This window comes from Rattus norvegicus, chromosome 14 (genome assembly GCF_036323735.1).
Source record: "Rattus norvegicus strain BN/NHsdMcwi chromosome 14, GRCr8, whole genome shotgun sequence".
NCBI lineage: Eukaryota > Metazoa > Chordata > Mammalia > Rodentia > Muridae > Rattus > Rattus norvegicus.
In genome coordinates, this window is record NC_086032.1 from 85363686 (window position 1) to 85380924 (window position 17239).

General features: G+C 44.9%; 1 protein-coding gene across 15 annotated transcripts in view; it reads left to right on the plus strand.

Moving 5' to 3' along the window:
* Nucleotides 1–263: 263 nt before the first annotated feature.
* The window catches only part of Ogdh (oxoglutarate dehydrogenase), a 67457-nt gene continuing 50481 nt past the window's right edge, over nt 264–17239 (plus strand). For 4 of the 15 annotated variants that reach the window (XM_063273396.1, XM_063273394.1, XM_063273392.1 and 1 more), the window contains exons 1-2: nt 281–1220; nt 7330–7577. In XM_063273396.1, the coding sequence (XP_063129466.1) occupies nt 7356–7577 (222 nt within the window). In that variant the 5' untranslated portion in view covers nt 281–1220; nt 7330–7355. Of the gene's footprint in view, nt 1221–7329; nt 7578–17239 lie in introns of all 15 variants that reach the window. The other 11 variants (XM_063273393.1, XM_063273395.1, XM_039092219.2 and 8 more) reach the window with 6 other exon arrangements.

Sequence of the window (17239 nt, forward strand, 5' to 3'; positions counted from 1 at the left end):
ATGCAGCTTGTTTTGGATACAAAGTCGGTGGGCCTCAAAGTCACAACGCTCCTGCTTCGGCTCGCCAAACGCTGCAATTATCGGACTGCATCACGCGCCCTGATTTACTAGGTGCCTAACAAGCTTTGGAAGCTTCTCACGTGTGCCTTCTAATGACAGCCGAAAGGCAGTGAGCAACAGGCTGACTTTGGCCAGATGCAAAGTTCTGCATTGGCGCGAAGCCGGAGCGACTGAAACCCAATTCTGTGACGTCATGTTACGCCCACAAGCCTGTCCAGCAGGCCGCTCCTCTGGGGCCGGGCTACGCGTTGACGCCACACGCCGGGGCGGGGCCGAGAGTTTGGAGCCCGGAGTGGGGTGTCGGCGCCTCACTCGGGTGGAGCTGAACAGGAGACAGGTAACCTTGTGCGGCAGACGGGCTCCGTCCAGTGCTGGGAGGCTCGGCGCTTGACACCCGGAGCTCGCGGCCGAGGGTGAGGCCAATTCGTCCTTGCAGCCCGAGTGCCTGAGTGACGGGTGTGAAGCCGGACGGAGCCGGGCTGGCGGAGGGCGGCGATGATGGGCGGGGGACGAGGCCTGATGGACATGCATCGTAGCCAATGGAGTGGCAGGGTCCGCCAGGCGGGCGGAGATTGGCGGACGCGGACGCGCGCCGGGGGTCGCGGGGCCGAGCGCTATTGGCTCTGGTGACGGAGCCGCGAAGGCGGCGGGTTAGGGTGTAGGTGGCCCGGCGGCCCGGGAGAGCCCCAAGGTCGCGGCGTGTCACGTGGCCCGGTCGCTTCCTCCGGCCCGCGCGCGTTCTTTTGTCCTGCGTGCTCTGGCCCCAGCAGGCCGCCGTCCCCAGTGTTCGCCGCGCCCGGTCACGGCGCTGACCTTGGTGCCTGCGGCAGCCCCACCTGCCGGTATGAGGTAAACCAGGCTGTCGGCCAAGGTGACACTGGTTTCCCTAGAAACACCATCCACGCACCGCTTTCCTCGCGAGAGTGTGTGACAGATGTGAGTTATCCTCTGAGTGACTGGGAAGCCTGCTACCGTACCCTCGCATGAGTTACCAGATCTTGTTCCTTTTGCCCACCGAGCACTGTGCCAGTCTTTGAAATGACAAGTTCGGGAAGAGTCATCACGTGGACACAAGTGTTAGACAGGAGAGCGGAGGGTAGGGCATAGGAGTCTCTACACGGTGAAGGAGCAGGGTGAGGTGTGGAGAAAGGGGATTAAAGGTAATGAGAAGCGATGGGCTAGGTGCTGTGCGCATGCGTAACCCAACTTCCTGACTGTAAGATCAGAAAATGGCGGCGTTAATCATCATTGGAGGGTGGAGTTTTAGACCCTTGACGTCAAAAGGTCACTCAAGGAACACCTCTATAGGCCCCAGTGGGGTCAACCAGTTTTCCATTGAGGTCTCTAAGTACATAAGTATCTATGTGGTAAAGCTATTGCGAATGTGCAACGGGGCTTCGTGACCTTAAGTAGAAGCATGTAACTAAAAACAGAAGTAAAATTTTTTCCCCAGCTTTTCTGTGGATTTCATTACCCTTAGAGGCCCTACTTGTGTCTGTACATCCTGTACTCTGACATTGAGCAGAGGACGCCGTTGGAGTTTCCCCATTTGTCTGAGCCTCTAGCCTTGCCCTTGAAGGTGGAACCAGGTAGATTACTTTAGTAAGCGGCATTAGGATGAGTGACACTATAATTGTCTTTTTCTACCCTTGGCGCTTTGCATCACATATTATGCAGCTTCCTTTTCTTTTAATTTAAAAAGTTACGTTTATTTGTGAGTAGGGAGACGTGCATGTGTGACAGTGCTAGTATAGATGTCACGGGGCAACTTGTGAGCTCTGGTTCTCTCCTTTCATCCAGTGGGTTTTGGGGATTGACCCCAGGTGGTCAGTTTTGGTGACGCCGATCCATCTTGCAGGCCCCTACTTTCTTTCTTGGTATGTTGCTTATCTCTTTGGTAGATTGATTTTTTTTTTTGGAGCTGAGGACCCAACCCAGGGCCTTGCGCTTGCTAGGCAAGCGCTCTATCACTGAGCTAAATCCCCAACCCTGATATTTTTATTATTTATGTGCCTTTCAGTCCCTGGTAATTTCCTTTTCTGTGCTGTTTATTTTACCAAATAGTAATGGGGCTATTCTTGGAAATATGGTTAATATTTCCGTGAAATGTGTGTTCTCAGCCCTACTTTCAGCGTTAACTGTCTGGGAAATGATACTCTTGTAGACAAGCATATACTTCATTCTGTATACCTGCCTATCAGGCTTCTCCTGACGAGGTGTTAGGATTTATAGTGATATGTTAAATGTTAATTATTCCATTTTGCTTATTTTCTTCTAATATCCTGTCTCTCTTTTCTTTCTGCTAACTTCCTTTGGTTTATTTTAGCATATACAACCCAGGCTGGCCTTGAGTCCATGGTTATCCTGCCTCGGCTTACTAAATGCTAGGATTTGCAGGCATGCCTCACCATACCTGACAGAGTGTGAGTGGGTGTGTATGTGAGTGGGGGTGGGTGTGGGTGGGTGAGGGTAGGTGTGGGTGGGTGAGTGTGTGTGAGTGGGTGAGTGTGAGTGGGTGTGGGTGTGTATGAGTATGTGAGGGTGTGGGTGTGGGTGGGTGCGAGTGTGTGTGCGTGTGTGTGTGTGTGTCTGTGAGTGTGTGTGTGTGTCTGTGAGTGTGGGTGGGTGTGTGAGTGTGGGTGTGTGGGTGGGTGCGAGTGTGTGTGTGTGTGTGTCTGTGAGTGTGTGTGGGTGGTGTGTGAATGTGGGTGTGGGTGGGTGAGTGTAGGTGTGGGTGGGTGTGTGAGTGTGTGGGTGAGTGTGAGTGTGTGTGGGTGTAGGTGGGTGTGTGAGTGTATGTGAGTGTGTGTGGATGTGTGTATGAGTGGGTGTGTGTGTGAGTGGGTGTGGGTGGGTGTGGACAATTTTAGAACGTCACTTCGTTTCTAAAGAGATCCAGCATGGATCCTTGGGATCCCATTTGGGTTGTCCTACTTGGGAGCAAGTGCCTTTATCAAAGTGCTGGGCTTTCTTGGCCGCTTTTGTTTGGTGATTTCAGATTGAGAGTTCTGTTCCTTCAGTATTTGAAAACTGTGTCAGTTTTTCTTGTTCTTCTAGCTTTTGATGAGAATTATATTGATAAAGTTTTTCTATTCCCTTGAGACAAGATCTCTCACACTGAACCAGGAGCTAGACTGACAGCAAACCCCTGTGGTTGTCCACTCTCTGCCTCCCTTAGAGTAGGTTCTAGAGATTTGAACTCAAGTTCTCGCATGAGCAAGCACGCTCACCCACTTAAACAATCTTCTTAGGCCTTTTCCTTTTAGTGTTATTTTTGTGGGCATCCAGCATTATTGTAGCAATTCACAAGGTTTTCATAAGTTGATGTCTTCTGTAGTGCTTGGCTTTAGCATCTGCTTATCTTCTTAAATCTGTTTGCTTAAGTCTTTTACCAAATTAAGGATTCTTGTTGTTCTTTTGTGGTTTTTTTTGAGACAGGGTTTCTCTGTGTAGCCCTGGCTGTCCAGGAACTTGCTTCTTAGACTGGGCTGGCCTCAAACTCAAATTTCTGTCTGCTTCTGTCACCCAACTGCTAGGATTAAAGGCGTTTACTACCCAACCTGGCCCTATCCAGTAGTCCTGACAGCTATAATATATTGGTGCTAATAATATTAAGTCAAGAAGTTATGAGAATTTATCTTATCTATTGATTGATTTATTTATTTTTGAAGTTGGGTCTCACTGTGTATGTCTGGCTGGCGTGGAACTCAGTGATCCTCTGGCCTCTGCCTCCAGGTGCTAGGAAAAAAGCACCCATCACTTCACATGGCCCTTAGATTTCTAAGCAAATTAGAGCAGGGTCTTCCTGACTGCCAGATGTCAAGGAATGCTGTCTCATGTCTAAGAACTTGTTACTACAGTAGTTATGCGTTCCCCAGTAAAAGGAGTGTGCCCTCATTGCTGGAATGAGGCTCTCAGCCGATTGTTGTTGGAGTAGAGGTTCCTGATTTGTGTTTTGACATCACTGAGGATGGTACTGTGGTGCTAGGACGATTGTTTAATTTCCCATCTTGCTTCACCTGTCACTGTCCTTTGGCTTAAGAGCATAGGCTTTGTGGTTCCTCTTCACACATCTTAGAGCTTCTCTACTAATTAATCTGAGACGTGTGACACAAGGGGAATGCTCTGTCTGTTTCTCCAGGTTCCAAGAGTCAAGGTTCAAGTCTGTTTACTTCCTCTGTTGACCCTTTCACAGACTTTTGTTTTAAATTTAACATTTATGTTTGGGGCTGAATTTAGCAAGAAACAGGAAATTCTGTATGTCAACATTTAATAAAATGTTGACAGATCATCATGCTTTCTATAAAGACTTCATAGTTTTCACTCTTTAAAAACATATTGTGTTTCTCTTTGAAATAGGTCTAAGTAACTCAGACTGGTCTGGAAATCTACATGTTCCAGTCTCAGCCTCCATACTGCTAGGATTACAATATGCAGCATTATGCAACACCTCTTAATGGTGCCTTTCCACTTCCACCCTTACCAGTCCACCTGCTTAGACCTCTGCAGTCTTGGTCACCTCTGATGCTGCTAGAGAAAGACCACAGCAGTCTTCAGACTTAGCTAAAGAAGCTTGTTCAGTGGTCTGACTTTGGAAGTGCACCTGGATGAAAGCCTGTAGTTATGTAGTAGATGGGCTAAGTATGCTGGTATGCTAAGTAATGGAGACACTCTACTAATGTTTTAGATGTTAGAGTAATTGTCAGACCAATGTAGTTGATGTTTACTTATCTTGGACCCTTAAATTTCTTAGACATCTCTGTTGGCTTCTTGTAAGCTATAATTCTTTAGTCATAAAAATACTTGAAGGTATTTACAAAATGCTGTAATGTTTGTATTATAATTTTAAAAAATGAGAGAGAAAAGAGTAATTTACTATCTCTTTGGTTCAAAGAGACAAAACAGGTCAGGCCTCGAATGTAATGCTTACATAGCAAGTTGGTGTCATTGATACCTGTGGCACTATCAGTGAAGTGCTTACTGGGCATGGACCTGGGTGTGGTAGTACATGCTTGTAATCCTAGGGCTGGGAGGCAGAAGAGGGTGGATCCCTGGGGTTCCCTGGCCAGCAAGCATAGCTCATTTGACAAGTTGTAGATGAGTAAGCTACAGGGTCTCCAAAAAAGAGTACAGTACTTGAGGAACAACATCAGAGATTGACCTTGGGCCTATACACACGTGTGTCAGTGCATGCACCTATATGTACACATGTTTATATTTAATATATACCCATTTAATAGATTATATCTAGTATATAAGTGTATATAGCATATATATGATATATATATATATGATAACATTTAAATGTTCCTGCTTCAGTTTCCAGAGTGCTGGGTTTGCAGGTGCTGGTTTTTATGCAACACCTCACTGTCTTCAAACGCACCAGAAGAGGGCATCGGATCCCATTTACAGATGGTTGTGAGCCACTATGTGGTTGCTGGGAATTGAACTCAGGACCTCTGGAAGAGCAGTCGGTGCTCTTAACCGCTGAGCCATTTCTCCAGCCCCTATGCAACACCTCTTAAAAGTGCCTCTTCATATCCACCCTCACTAGTCTATCTGCTTATTGGCACCTGCTTAAATATTTAAGTTTATCTTTCTTAAGGTTATACCATTTAACACTTAAAAATACATTTTTCTTGGTTCTGTTCTTTCCTTTTCTTTTTTACTCTCTCATATATTAGCATTCCAACTGCAGTAGGTTTCTGATTTCTAATATAAGGCCTTGCCTATGCTAGACAAGCACTGTACCTTTGAACCTAGGCCACTGTTTCATTTCATCTTTTTTCCCCCAAATAAATCTTCTCTTTATTTTTTTTCCTCTGTGTGGTTTTCTTTCTTTTTTTTTTTTTTCCTTTTTTTTTTTTTTTTTTCGGAGCTGGGGACTGAACCCAGGGCCTTGCGCTTGCTAGGCAAGCGCTCTACCACTGAGCTAAATCCCCAACCCCCTCCTCTGTGTGTTTATGCCATGTATATGCCTGGTGCCTGTAAGGTTAAAAGGAGGTGTCATAGTCCTTGGGTCTGGAGTGGCTATAAGTTGCCCTGTGGGTGTTGGGAATGAAACCTGATTTTTCTGAAGGAGCAGTAGAAGCTCTCTTAATCATTGAGCCAGCTCTCCAGCTCCAGTTTTACTTCTTATAGTTAAGACTTGGATTTGTTTTGAATTTTGTGTGTAAAGGGTTCCACATCTTTTTTCTTTTTCCCTTTTATTATTTATTTATTTGTTTGTTTGTTTGTTTGTTTGTTTGTTTTGAGACAGTCTCAATATTTAGCCCTGGTTTGGAATTCAGTTATCCACCTGCTTCTTTCTCCCTCCTCCTGGTAATAAAGGCATTGTACCAGCACTCCCCCACTGATGTATTTTTGTTTTAATTTTTTAGTTTTTTAAAAATTTTATGTATGTATTTGGCCTGCATGTCTGTATGTGTACTGTGTGCATACCTAGTGCCATGAGGTCAGAAGAGGACACAAGATCCCCTGGAACTGGAGTCACAGAATGTTAGGAGCCATATCAATACTAAGACTCAAACCTGGGTCCTTTATGAAAACCACAAGTGCTCTTAATTGCTGAATCATCTCTCCAGCCCTAACATATTGTTCTTAATGTATTAGGCAAAGCGCCTGGTATCTTAAGACCTGTCCACCATACATGTAAGAGAGAAGGCTGAAGGACAGGCTGCATATACTAAGCTAATTGTAATGTAAATCTCAGTGCGAATAACAAGCAGGTATTCTGGTCATTTTTAGGTAGACTGTTGTGCTATTTGCCAAAGGACAAACTTTGTGATGAGTCATTTTAAGGAGGGTTTGAAGCTCTCTAGATATTTGTTCTGTTGGAGCCAAGCTTTCTCTGGCATTTTATATTTATTTCTCCAGGGGTAACTTACTTGAGGATAAGCAAAGTCAAATTCTTCCACTTGCAAGAATACGAAGAGCACAGAGAACCCTTGATAGTTTCTGCATTCGTTAGAAAATGTCATTTTGCAGTTAACATTAATCCTTATTGTCTTTCCTGCAGTCATTCATATCTTATTAGTCCGATGGTAAGGCTTGCAACTCTGCCTACATCTCTGGGGCTAGTCCAGGCATCTTAGGGGATGTGGGTACGCCAGTTTGACTGTCATGCTCTGTCTTGCTCTTGGGCGTGTGGGCTAGGCTTTGAACAGGCTGTTGTGAACACTTTTTAAGCTAGTTTCTCTTTCCTGAACAGCTGAGCAAGTTTTATCTCTTTAACATTCTTTTAAAACTTTTCTATTTTCTTTTAAACAGGTATTTGTGGAAGGCTTCAGGACAAAATGTTTCATTTAAGGACTTGTGCTGCTAAGTTAAGGCCATTGACAGCCTCCCAGACTGTTAAGACATTTTCACAAAACAAACCAGCAGCAATTAGGACGTTTCAACAGATTCGGTGCTATTCTGCACCTGTAGCTGCTGAACCATTTCTTAGTGGGACTAGTTCGAACTATGTGGAGGAAATGTACTGTGCCTGGTTGGAGAATCCCAAAAGTGTACATAAGGTAAGGCTCACAGAGTAGTTCCTCTGCTCTGGATGTTGGTCAGGTGCTCACTGACTGCCAGGTAAGTGAGTGTATCCACAAGAGTCAGTGGGCAGGCAGGCGGCTAGAACCAGCACCATCACCACCGCAACTGCATCAGACTCCGGGTGGCCTCAGTGGAAACCACACAGTCCTCCTGAGCGATATCCAGCAATGAGCGCAACACTCAAAGCACAAGGTGAAGCCTGTGTAACCCTTCAAGGATAAGAGGAAATACCAGTGTGCTCCTGCGAACACATGAGGAAGCACAAGACTGGCCCTCCTCCAGAATCTCCCTGAAAGCTGCTTTGGGATGAAGCTCTCTGAAGAAGGAAAGTCTGTGGGAAGAGTGGGACCTCGAGAGGCTCTTCCGTCCTGACCGCTCTGAGAGAACATGTGTATTTGTGACATTTTAATTCACCACATGGATTTTCTATATAAACAGCTGTTAGATCCTTGTGTTTCTATGTTTCTCCTGTCTTTGATTTCTCTGTATCGTCTACATGGGCACTTTCTTCTTAGACCTTTTTCTTCGATATTTGCCTGAACCCTTTCTGAGGGTGACTAGTTCAGACTATGTGGAGATGTGCTGTGCTTTAAATTGGAGAATCCCAAACTGCCATGTTGTATCCACCTCCCCTGGGCTAGTGCAGGCATCTTAGTGCCAGAACTGCTTTGTTCTGTTCATGGCCAGGGCCTGTTTATGGGTTTTGATGGTCATTTCTTAGTTTTTGGATATAGAAGCCAGCTTGATGCAGGGGTGCAGTGTGGTGCAATGGTAAGAGTCTCTGTCCCACAGCTCTCCCCCTGCTCTCCATCTCTGAGTCTTTGGGAGAATGGAAGGAAGTGTCACAGTCACCATACTGTCTTCATGGAGGCCATGCTCCGTCATGATATTGTCTTCACTATGGGCTGGGCCTGTCTGCATTATTGAACAACAGTCATCTCACCCGAAGGCAGCCTGTATCCATTTACCTGTGACTAGGTTTTTAGTTTTGTTTATTTATTTATTTGTTTGTTTGTTTTAAATTCAGGACTTTATCATGCAGGAGGGAGGACCACACTTTTACTACCTCCCCCCCAAACTTTTTAAATCGTAACTGCTCTGAAATTCCTAGCAACACTCTTCATGTTCTCCTTGTGGACTTTGAAGAAAGTGTAACCAGGGAGCCTCAGAGCTGCGTAGTCCAGGCTAATCCAAAATGTGTTAGGTTGTCCAGGTTGTCCTCGAGTTCTGAGTCCTCTTGCTTTTACTGCTGTGGTGCTGAGATGGCAGGGCATACACTGGCACTCCTACCTACTAAAGAGGAGATTTTATGGGGGCATGATAGCTTTTGTTCTCTAAACACGTGGACAGTATTCCTTGAAAAGGATTTGGTTTTGGTTTTCCCTTCTCCCTCCATGGTTGTGGTTATTAGAGAAAGCAGCATGTGATAATTTGGGTGAGAGGGTATTGAAGAAAGTCTGTCATGACACCTAGAGTGGGACAAGAAAACTCAGCCACCATCTGCTTGGCCCCCATAGAGACTGTTGGTTGTGGGGTTGGAGTCTTGGGGTCAGTATGAACATTTCTTGGAAACACTGTTGGGAGGGGAATAGTATACATGTAAGAGATTTTGTTCTCTAATTGAAGATGTGTGCAGGTTGAAGGTCCTTGGAGCAGAGTTTATGCCCTTATCTGTTACTAAGAGTTTGAGTTACTCTTACAAACTCAGACATTGTTCTGTCCCTTCTACCTGTGGAACAAGGAACAAGAGGGCTGATTGAAGGGCTGGGCCCACTAAAGATCCTGGTTGTAGACTGACAGGACTTTGATCTCTCTCCTGCCTTGTTTACAGCTCTTGAAATCGTATTATGTACACATACAGTGCATGCACATTTTTTGAGTGATGACCCATAATTTAGGTCACATTTTCAGAGATACCTATGACTATAGAATGTTATGTCCCGCAACCTTAGAAATACTTCATTTTATTAGAAAATGCTTTGGGGCTGGGGAAATGATCCAGTTGGTGAAGTGCTTGGTATACAACCATGAGGACCTAATCACACAAACGCTGCCCTCAGCACAAACCTAAAAAGCAGCATGTACCCATAATTCCAATGCTGGGGGTGGGATTAGAGGGTCCTTGTGAGTTTGCCTAGCTAGCTAGCTTAACTAACTGGCAAATTCCAAGTCTAGTAAAAGACCTTGCCTTAAAAAATAAGATAGTGGGCTGGAGAGATGGCTCAGTGGTTAAGAGCACCAACTGTTCTTCCTGAGGTCCTGAGTTCAAATCCCAGCAACCACATGGTGGCTCACAACCATCTGTAATGAGATTCGATGCCCTCTTCTGGTGTGTCTGAAGACAGCTACAGTGTATTCATATACAATAAATAAATCTTTAAAAAAATGTTGCATTGATAAATAATACTTTAAAAAAAAATAAGATAGAAAGTGTCAAGGAAGACACCCTATGTGAGCTTCTAGCCTCTGCACACATGTATGTGTATGAAAACAACATGCATACACGTATATACAAAAGAATACGGGTGTAGCTCAGTTGGTAGAGTGCTTGCCTGGCACACAGAATCCTGCTGTCAGTCCTGAAGCACTTTATAAACTGTGCGTGGTGATGGCAAATGATAATCTAAGTGTGTGCTTGGGAGGCAAGAAAATCAGAGAGTTAGAGGACAGCACAGGTTGGGATACATGAGACAACTGTCTTTAAAGGAACTAGAGAGATGGGTCTGCAGTTTAAGAAGACTTGTTGCTCTTGCAGAGGACCTAAGTTGAGTTCCCAGCAGCCACATGGTGGCTAACCACCATCTGTAATTACAGTTCTGACTGTAATTACTGACACAAAAATAAAAAAAAAAAAGAATTCTTTAATCTCCAGTATCAGAAAGGGGGTTTTGAGGTTCTTTTTGGTTTGGTTTGGTTTGGTTTGGTTTGGTTTGGTTTTGCTTGAGACCAGAGTCTCTGTGTAGCCCTTGCTGTCCTCCAAGTGACAGATTGAGAGGAAAGGCTCTCACACAGGATAATATTTATGTTCTAGTGGAATCTAAAAGAAGTTTCATAGTTAAGTCAAAAGGTACTTGCTTATCTTGTGTTTTGTTAGGTACCATGAGTGTGTGAATCCTCTTCAGTAGGAAAGTGAGACTGGCCAGGGCAGGCTGGAGAATTCAGGCCAGGGGGAATGGAGAAGCTACTCTGAGGACTACTACATCTTTCAGGACATGCTTTAAAGCAAAAATAAAAACCAAAAATCAGGATAGAAAGGGAGAAACTGAACTAGATCTTAAGGGAAAGGTAAGCACCAAGAGTGTAGAGAATTGAGTTGCTCAAGGGCAGTTTATCTTGAGCAGCCAGAATGCTCTCCTTGTGAGAAAATCAGAGAGCTACCTTTTTAAGTCCAAGAAACAGCTCTCTTTTTTTTTCCCACATGGCCCTAAGGGGCCAATGCCAGTGTTTAGAAAGTAGAAGATATCACATTGTACAGCCAGCCTGTTCAGCCTTAAGGCTTCCTGTACTTTGGCTTCCTCCCCCCATTCAAGGCTTTCTTGAGGCAGGTCTTAGGCCCTTGAGACTCTTGCTTAACTCGGTGTTTAGATTGTGAGGAGGTGGTGACTTGAAGACTTGAACATTCTACAAGAAACCTCGATGCTCCCCTTAAAAGGTCCAGTCAGTACTGTGAGGACGAAATTGGTTGGTACTTACCCAGGTAGGCCCTAGCCAAATCAGCACTGGTAACTACAGATAATCACTTTTCAGTGGCCTCATGAGTTATGTCATGTGCAGATAAGGGCCCTTTCCTACAGAATGTCTCAAGTCTGCTTAAGAGAAGAGTGTGGTGTGTTGCCTAGAATACTTCCCTATGGGAGAAGCCTGGTTTCCAAGAGCATTAGTATAACAAATCATTCCCAAACTACCTTTAAAAAAAAAAGTTGGGCTGGGGATTTAGCTCATTGGTAGAGCGATTGCCTAGGAAGCGCAAGGCCCTGGGTTCGGTCCCCAGCTCAAAAAAAAAAAAAAACTTTTTTTTTTTTTTGGTTCTTTTTTTTTTTCGGAGCTGGGGACCGAACCCAGGGCCTTGCGCTTCCTAGGCAAGCGCTCTACCACTGAGCTAAATCCCCAACCCCAAAAAAAGTTATTTTATGCATATGAGTGCTCTGTTTTCATGCACACCAGAGGAGGGCATCAGATTCCATTATAGACGTTGTGAGCCACCATGTGGTTGCTGGGAATTGAACTTAGGACCTCAGGAAGGGCAGCCAGTGCTCTTAACCACAGAGCCATCTCTTCAGCCCCCTCCCCTGACTACATCTTTTTTTTTTTTTTTAAAGATTTTATTTTTATTTTATGTATGTGAGTACACTGTCATACCATAAGAGGGCATTGGATCCCTTTACCATGTGGTTGCTGGGAATTGAACTCAGCACCCCTGGAAAAACAGCCAGTACTCTTAACCTCTGAGCCATCTTTCCAGCCCCCAACTGCATCTTAAAGTGGTATCAGTGTGATGTATTTCTTGATTGAATCAGCTGAAGGTCCCTGGTCTCTCATAGTAGTCCCATGTAGCCAAGACATCTCCAGATAGGGTCTGTGGAAGCCTCAGTCATAGCTGGTATTAATTGCTGGCTTGCTCCTCAGTTGCAGTGTAGGGAAATTCCAGTTATAAGGAGTGGCTGCAAAGTCCCTGAGGTCTGGGCTCAGGTCCCATAGTGGTGCTCATTACATTGGTTGGAGCACATTGAGAGACAGATTGTACTCCTGAGAGATGGAGAGGCAGGAAATGTATATGGATTGAAGATTGTGTAGGAATGAATGGCTAGCTGCCAACTTGCTTCTCTGTGGTCTGATAATGTGGCCCCTATAGTTCAGTACAGCATGCCTTATACTTAGAGTGCATCCTATAGGTCAGCGGTCAGGCAGCTTTACTTTGTTACTCTTAGGTATCCATCACAATTTAATTCACATACCCAGACAGGAAGTTTAGAAACTTCTGTCACCCTACTATACAGTAAAAACAACGCTATTGGAATGAAATGTGCATTTTTACTGACATCTAATGATTGCCCTAGTTTTTTGTTAGTTTGGTTTTTGATTTTTTTGCCTGCTGTGTAACAATACTTCAGCCTCAAGAATAGTAGGATTACAGGTATACTTCCATCAGGCCTCTGGTTTTCACTGGCTTGTTGGGATGGGTATCAGTAAGCATGGATCACAGCATACCATGAGATGGGGTGGTAATGGGCAGTGGTCCTACCCTGGCTGGGGAAGAGGCTTCCTGCCCAGGGACTGACGGAGTGGATAGAAGTGTTCCAAGTTCTGCTCTGCCTCTTAAATTCTTTTGAACATTTGTAGTCTGCCTTTTCTCTGGCTATTCTCATATTGGTCTGAGACCTGTTCATATAAGGTAGTCACATATTCACACTTGAAATCATTCCCAGGACATTTTCTGGAAGAACTCAAGCTCCTACAAGTCGGAACAGATTCATAGGTTTGGAGGGGGGTAGGTAGAGAGCATGAAGCCAACCTCGTCTGTGTGCTGTGGCTAGGACAGCAGGGCTTGCCCCTTGATGTAGTATGAGCTATCCTGTAGGTAGGTGACATTGGGTGGACACTGGGTCACTTAGGGAGCATCTATCTATCTGCCTTTTCATTGGTCCGAAAGCTAAAAGGAAGCTTTGTTCTGGCTTTCACCCATTTCCCTGTAGCTTATTGATAACAGTAAGTATAATTGCATTTGAACTTAATAATTGAGGCTGTATTTGATAGTGCTGGGCTTTATCTAAAATTTATCAGTGGTAAGTAGGCCTTTGAGCCTGTCCCACCCCTATCCTGGTTTATTGTCACATGCTCTTGGTTAGTCCTTGGCTGGCACCAGTACAGAATTACTAAGTGCCTTTGATTTTCTATAAATAAAGTAGGAGCTAGATTTCATTTTATTTCAACCATAGTATTAAAACTATTTGCATTTGAAATCTGCTCTGTTTTAAGTCATCCTAGCAGAAAGGTTATAACCCTAAGTCCACTTATGGGAGGTTGGCAGGAAGATAGGCCCTCCTCTTCTGCAGGCTCCCTCCTGTTAGCTTTGGGTAGCAAAGGTTACCCAGTGTTCAGTGCTGACTCTCCACAAAATGGTTAACCACTGTGCCCCCAAGTATTGTGTCCCAGGGACTGGCTTCAGCACAGCTTCCTGGTCTGGTTCTCCAATAGCATCTTACCTTCTGCTGTGGCTATTCAGTGGTCTTCAGCTACCTTCATTCTATCTTCAGCTTCCTTAGGTCCCACCTGCTCTGCAAGCCTTGGGCTGAGGTGCTCTTTAAATGGGCGCCCTGTCCTCTCAGCATTTGTATACACTGTACATTCTGTGAACTCACATAGTTATTTTTCTTGTCTTTCTTGAGACTGAGAAGCTCATTTCAATTTATCTTCTTGTTCCCAAAACCTTAGAGCATGATGCAGATATTAGCCTTTAATGAATGTTTCTTGAATTGGACCAGAAATGGATTTTTTTTTCTTTTCTTTTTTTCAGAGCTGGGGACCGAACCCAGGACAGCGCTCTACCACTGAGCTAAATCCCTAACCCCCAGAAATTGATTTTTAAAAATTGTTTTTACATTTATTTTGAGCGTGGGGGTAGGTGCCATGGTATGCATGTGGAAGTCAGAGGACACCTCTTTGGAGTTGGTTCTTTCCTTCCACTGTGGGTTCCAGGGATCACTCTCAGATTGCCAGGCCTGGCAGCAAGTGCCTGTAGCCACAAAGAACAGTACGTGTACACACACACACACACACACACACACACACACACACACTATACAATTCTTTTAAATGAAAAAAAAATGTGTATTTTAGACTAGTGCAGTGGATCAGTTAGTGGAGCAAAGACCTGAATTGAGTCCCTTACATCCATGTAAAGAGGCACAGTGGTCAGTGCACACCTTAGTCCCATCGCACCTGAAGGGGAGGTAGAGACAATAGGATTTCTGGGACTTCCTAGCAAGCCAGCCAACCGCACCAGTGAGCCCAGAGTACAGTGAGAGACCCTGTCTGAAAAGGTTGTGGTAAAGAATATTTGTTGAAGATGATACCCCTGACTCCCACCTCCACATGCACACACTTGGCCTAATTTGCATATGCATGATTGTATGCATACATGTATCATATACAAGAAAAAGAAAACAGCTGTGTAGACTTACTTAGAATTCCAAAACCATTTACGGTGCAGAGACTGATGATCTGAGGTAGGCACCTCTTCTACCTGTAGCCCCTGTCTTGTCCAGAACCAGTTTTCCTGACGGCTACCTGTGTCATTTGTAACCTTGCCCAACTACCATGTGACCTTTTAACTTTTTTCTTTTTATAAACAGCTTCATCTCTCATGAAATTTGATTGTTGTGAACTTTGTACGGTCTAGTACTAATCTAGGCAAAGAGACAGATGTTTTCCTCATTTTATTAATTGCAAAACATGCCAAGTAAGAGATTCCAGAGGCAAATGACCTTAGGAATGGGTGTGGTGGACCTGGGGACAGGAGCACAGGTCAGCATTACCCAGAAGCCAGAGTCCAACATCATCTCTGTCTTGGGATCAAGAAGCTGTTCCTGTTGTAGGAAGTGAGGTCACATTTTCCGGAGAAGCAGCTGCTGCTGTCCTTTTTAGCTTCTACCTGGTACAGGGAGACATTTCTGAGGTAGAAACTGCTGCCCTTGTTAATGTTGACCATGGGCTTTGTTCAGGTGTTAGCAGAGGTAGTGAAGGAGGGAAGAACTGGTTCAGAGAAACAACTGAAGTGGGTCGCTCAGGCTTCTTCACTCACCAGAAGATTGGGGTTGGGCAGGTTCTTGTTGATGCCACCAGTGCTGCTACTTTTCTTAGTGGGTGGCCTTCTGTCCTCCAGTTCACACTGAGCAGGGATTGGGGGCTGGGCGTGTGTGTGTGTGTGTGTGTGTGTGTGTGTGTGTGTGTGTGTGACATTTTTCCCTTGAAGTTTTTTGAACATATACAAAAGTTTCCTCTTGTGCTGGCCAGACACTGATATCTCAGTGGTAACATGGGACAGACTAATGATAAATACATAGACTCATTGTTCAGATAGATGTAGGAGACCAGCAAGGCTGGAATGTTAGGATAAAGGAGACCTTTTTCAAGATAGGGATAAATCCAGGTGTTAACAGTACCCTGTGTGAGGTGAATGACTGGGCATCTCAGAACAGGGTAGGGAAGGTGAGGGGGTGTCTAGAAGTAGGTGGCCAGCAGGTCTCTAAGGACTACAGAGACCCCAAACCCAGAGGTAGGATATTAATTGGCAGCGACATGGATGGTGGTAACAGGGTGGAACAGATGAAGGCAGGGCTGCTGGGGAAATGGGAACCATGGGTAAGACAAAGGGTGGCAGGGGCAAGAGAGAAATGGGGATGGCCTTTGACCTTCCCAAGAAGGAAGTTGTTTAAGGCTACTGGAAAGAAAGTGTGGTCAGCAGGGGCTGGCCTTGGACGTGTGTGTTTGGGTTATCTGTGACCATCCATGAGGGCCGAATAATGACCTTTACTTTCTCTTTAAAAGCTTTAACTTGTTTAAATTTACTCGGTGTATGTAGTGCGAGTTTTGCCAAGTAGGCGTAGTCAGCTTGCTGTATACTGAAGCCCTTGGTGATTACCCACATCAGAAAACCTATTAGTGTGACACCAGTCATGGTGCAAAGGGGATCTTTAGAAGCAGTCCCAACCCAGTATAGGAGCCACTCTGTTAGTGCCAGTTTGTCTTCGACAAAAGAGCCAGTGGGGCTGCTCTCCCCTTCTTTCCTCGAAGGACACTCAAGAGAACTGAGATGGACCTGCGTTGGTTGGTTCGCTTCCCTGACCTGGCTCTAGTATCAGCAGTTTGTGTCTGTTATCTTAATTGAAAATCTCTGCAGTTTTTCTAAACACAAAAGAAAGTCACAGGGAGCTGGATGGGATGCCACCATCCCCCACTTTTTACTTGTGTGCTTGGGGTCTGAACTCAGGTCTTCATGCTTGTGCAGGAAGCACTGAGCCCTGACCTTAGACCTTAGCTTCCCTACCTTGTGGTTTTTTTTTTGTTTGTTTGTTTGGTTTTTTTGGTTCTTTTTTTTTTCGGAGCTGGGGACCGAACCCAGGGCCTTGCGCTTCCTAGGCAAGTGCTCTACCACTGAGCTAAATCCCCAACCCCCTTACCTTGTGTTTTTAAACAGGGTCTTTTTGATTAAACTGGTTGGCCAGCAAGCCTCAGGGATAATCTTCACCTTTCCAGCATAAGAATTACAGGTGTGGGCTGGAGAGATGGCTCAGTGGTTAAGAGCACTTAACTGCTCTTCCAGAGGTCCTGAGTTCAATTCCCAGCAACCACATGGTGGTGTAATGAGATCTGGTTGCCCTCTTCTGGCATACAGGCAGAACACTTACATAATGAATAAAGCTTAAAATTTAAAAAAAAAAAAATCCAGGTGCACAGGATCTTACATGGCTCCTTTATTATGAGGATCAAACGCAGGTTCTCATGATTATGTATCAGTGGAGCTGTATCCGCAGCTCTAGTGTTAAACTCTTCTTCCTGTCTCTTAGTCTTCTGAGTAGCCTGCAAAACCAGGCATGGTGGCATACCATTAGAATTCTAACACTCTTAGGAATGGAAG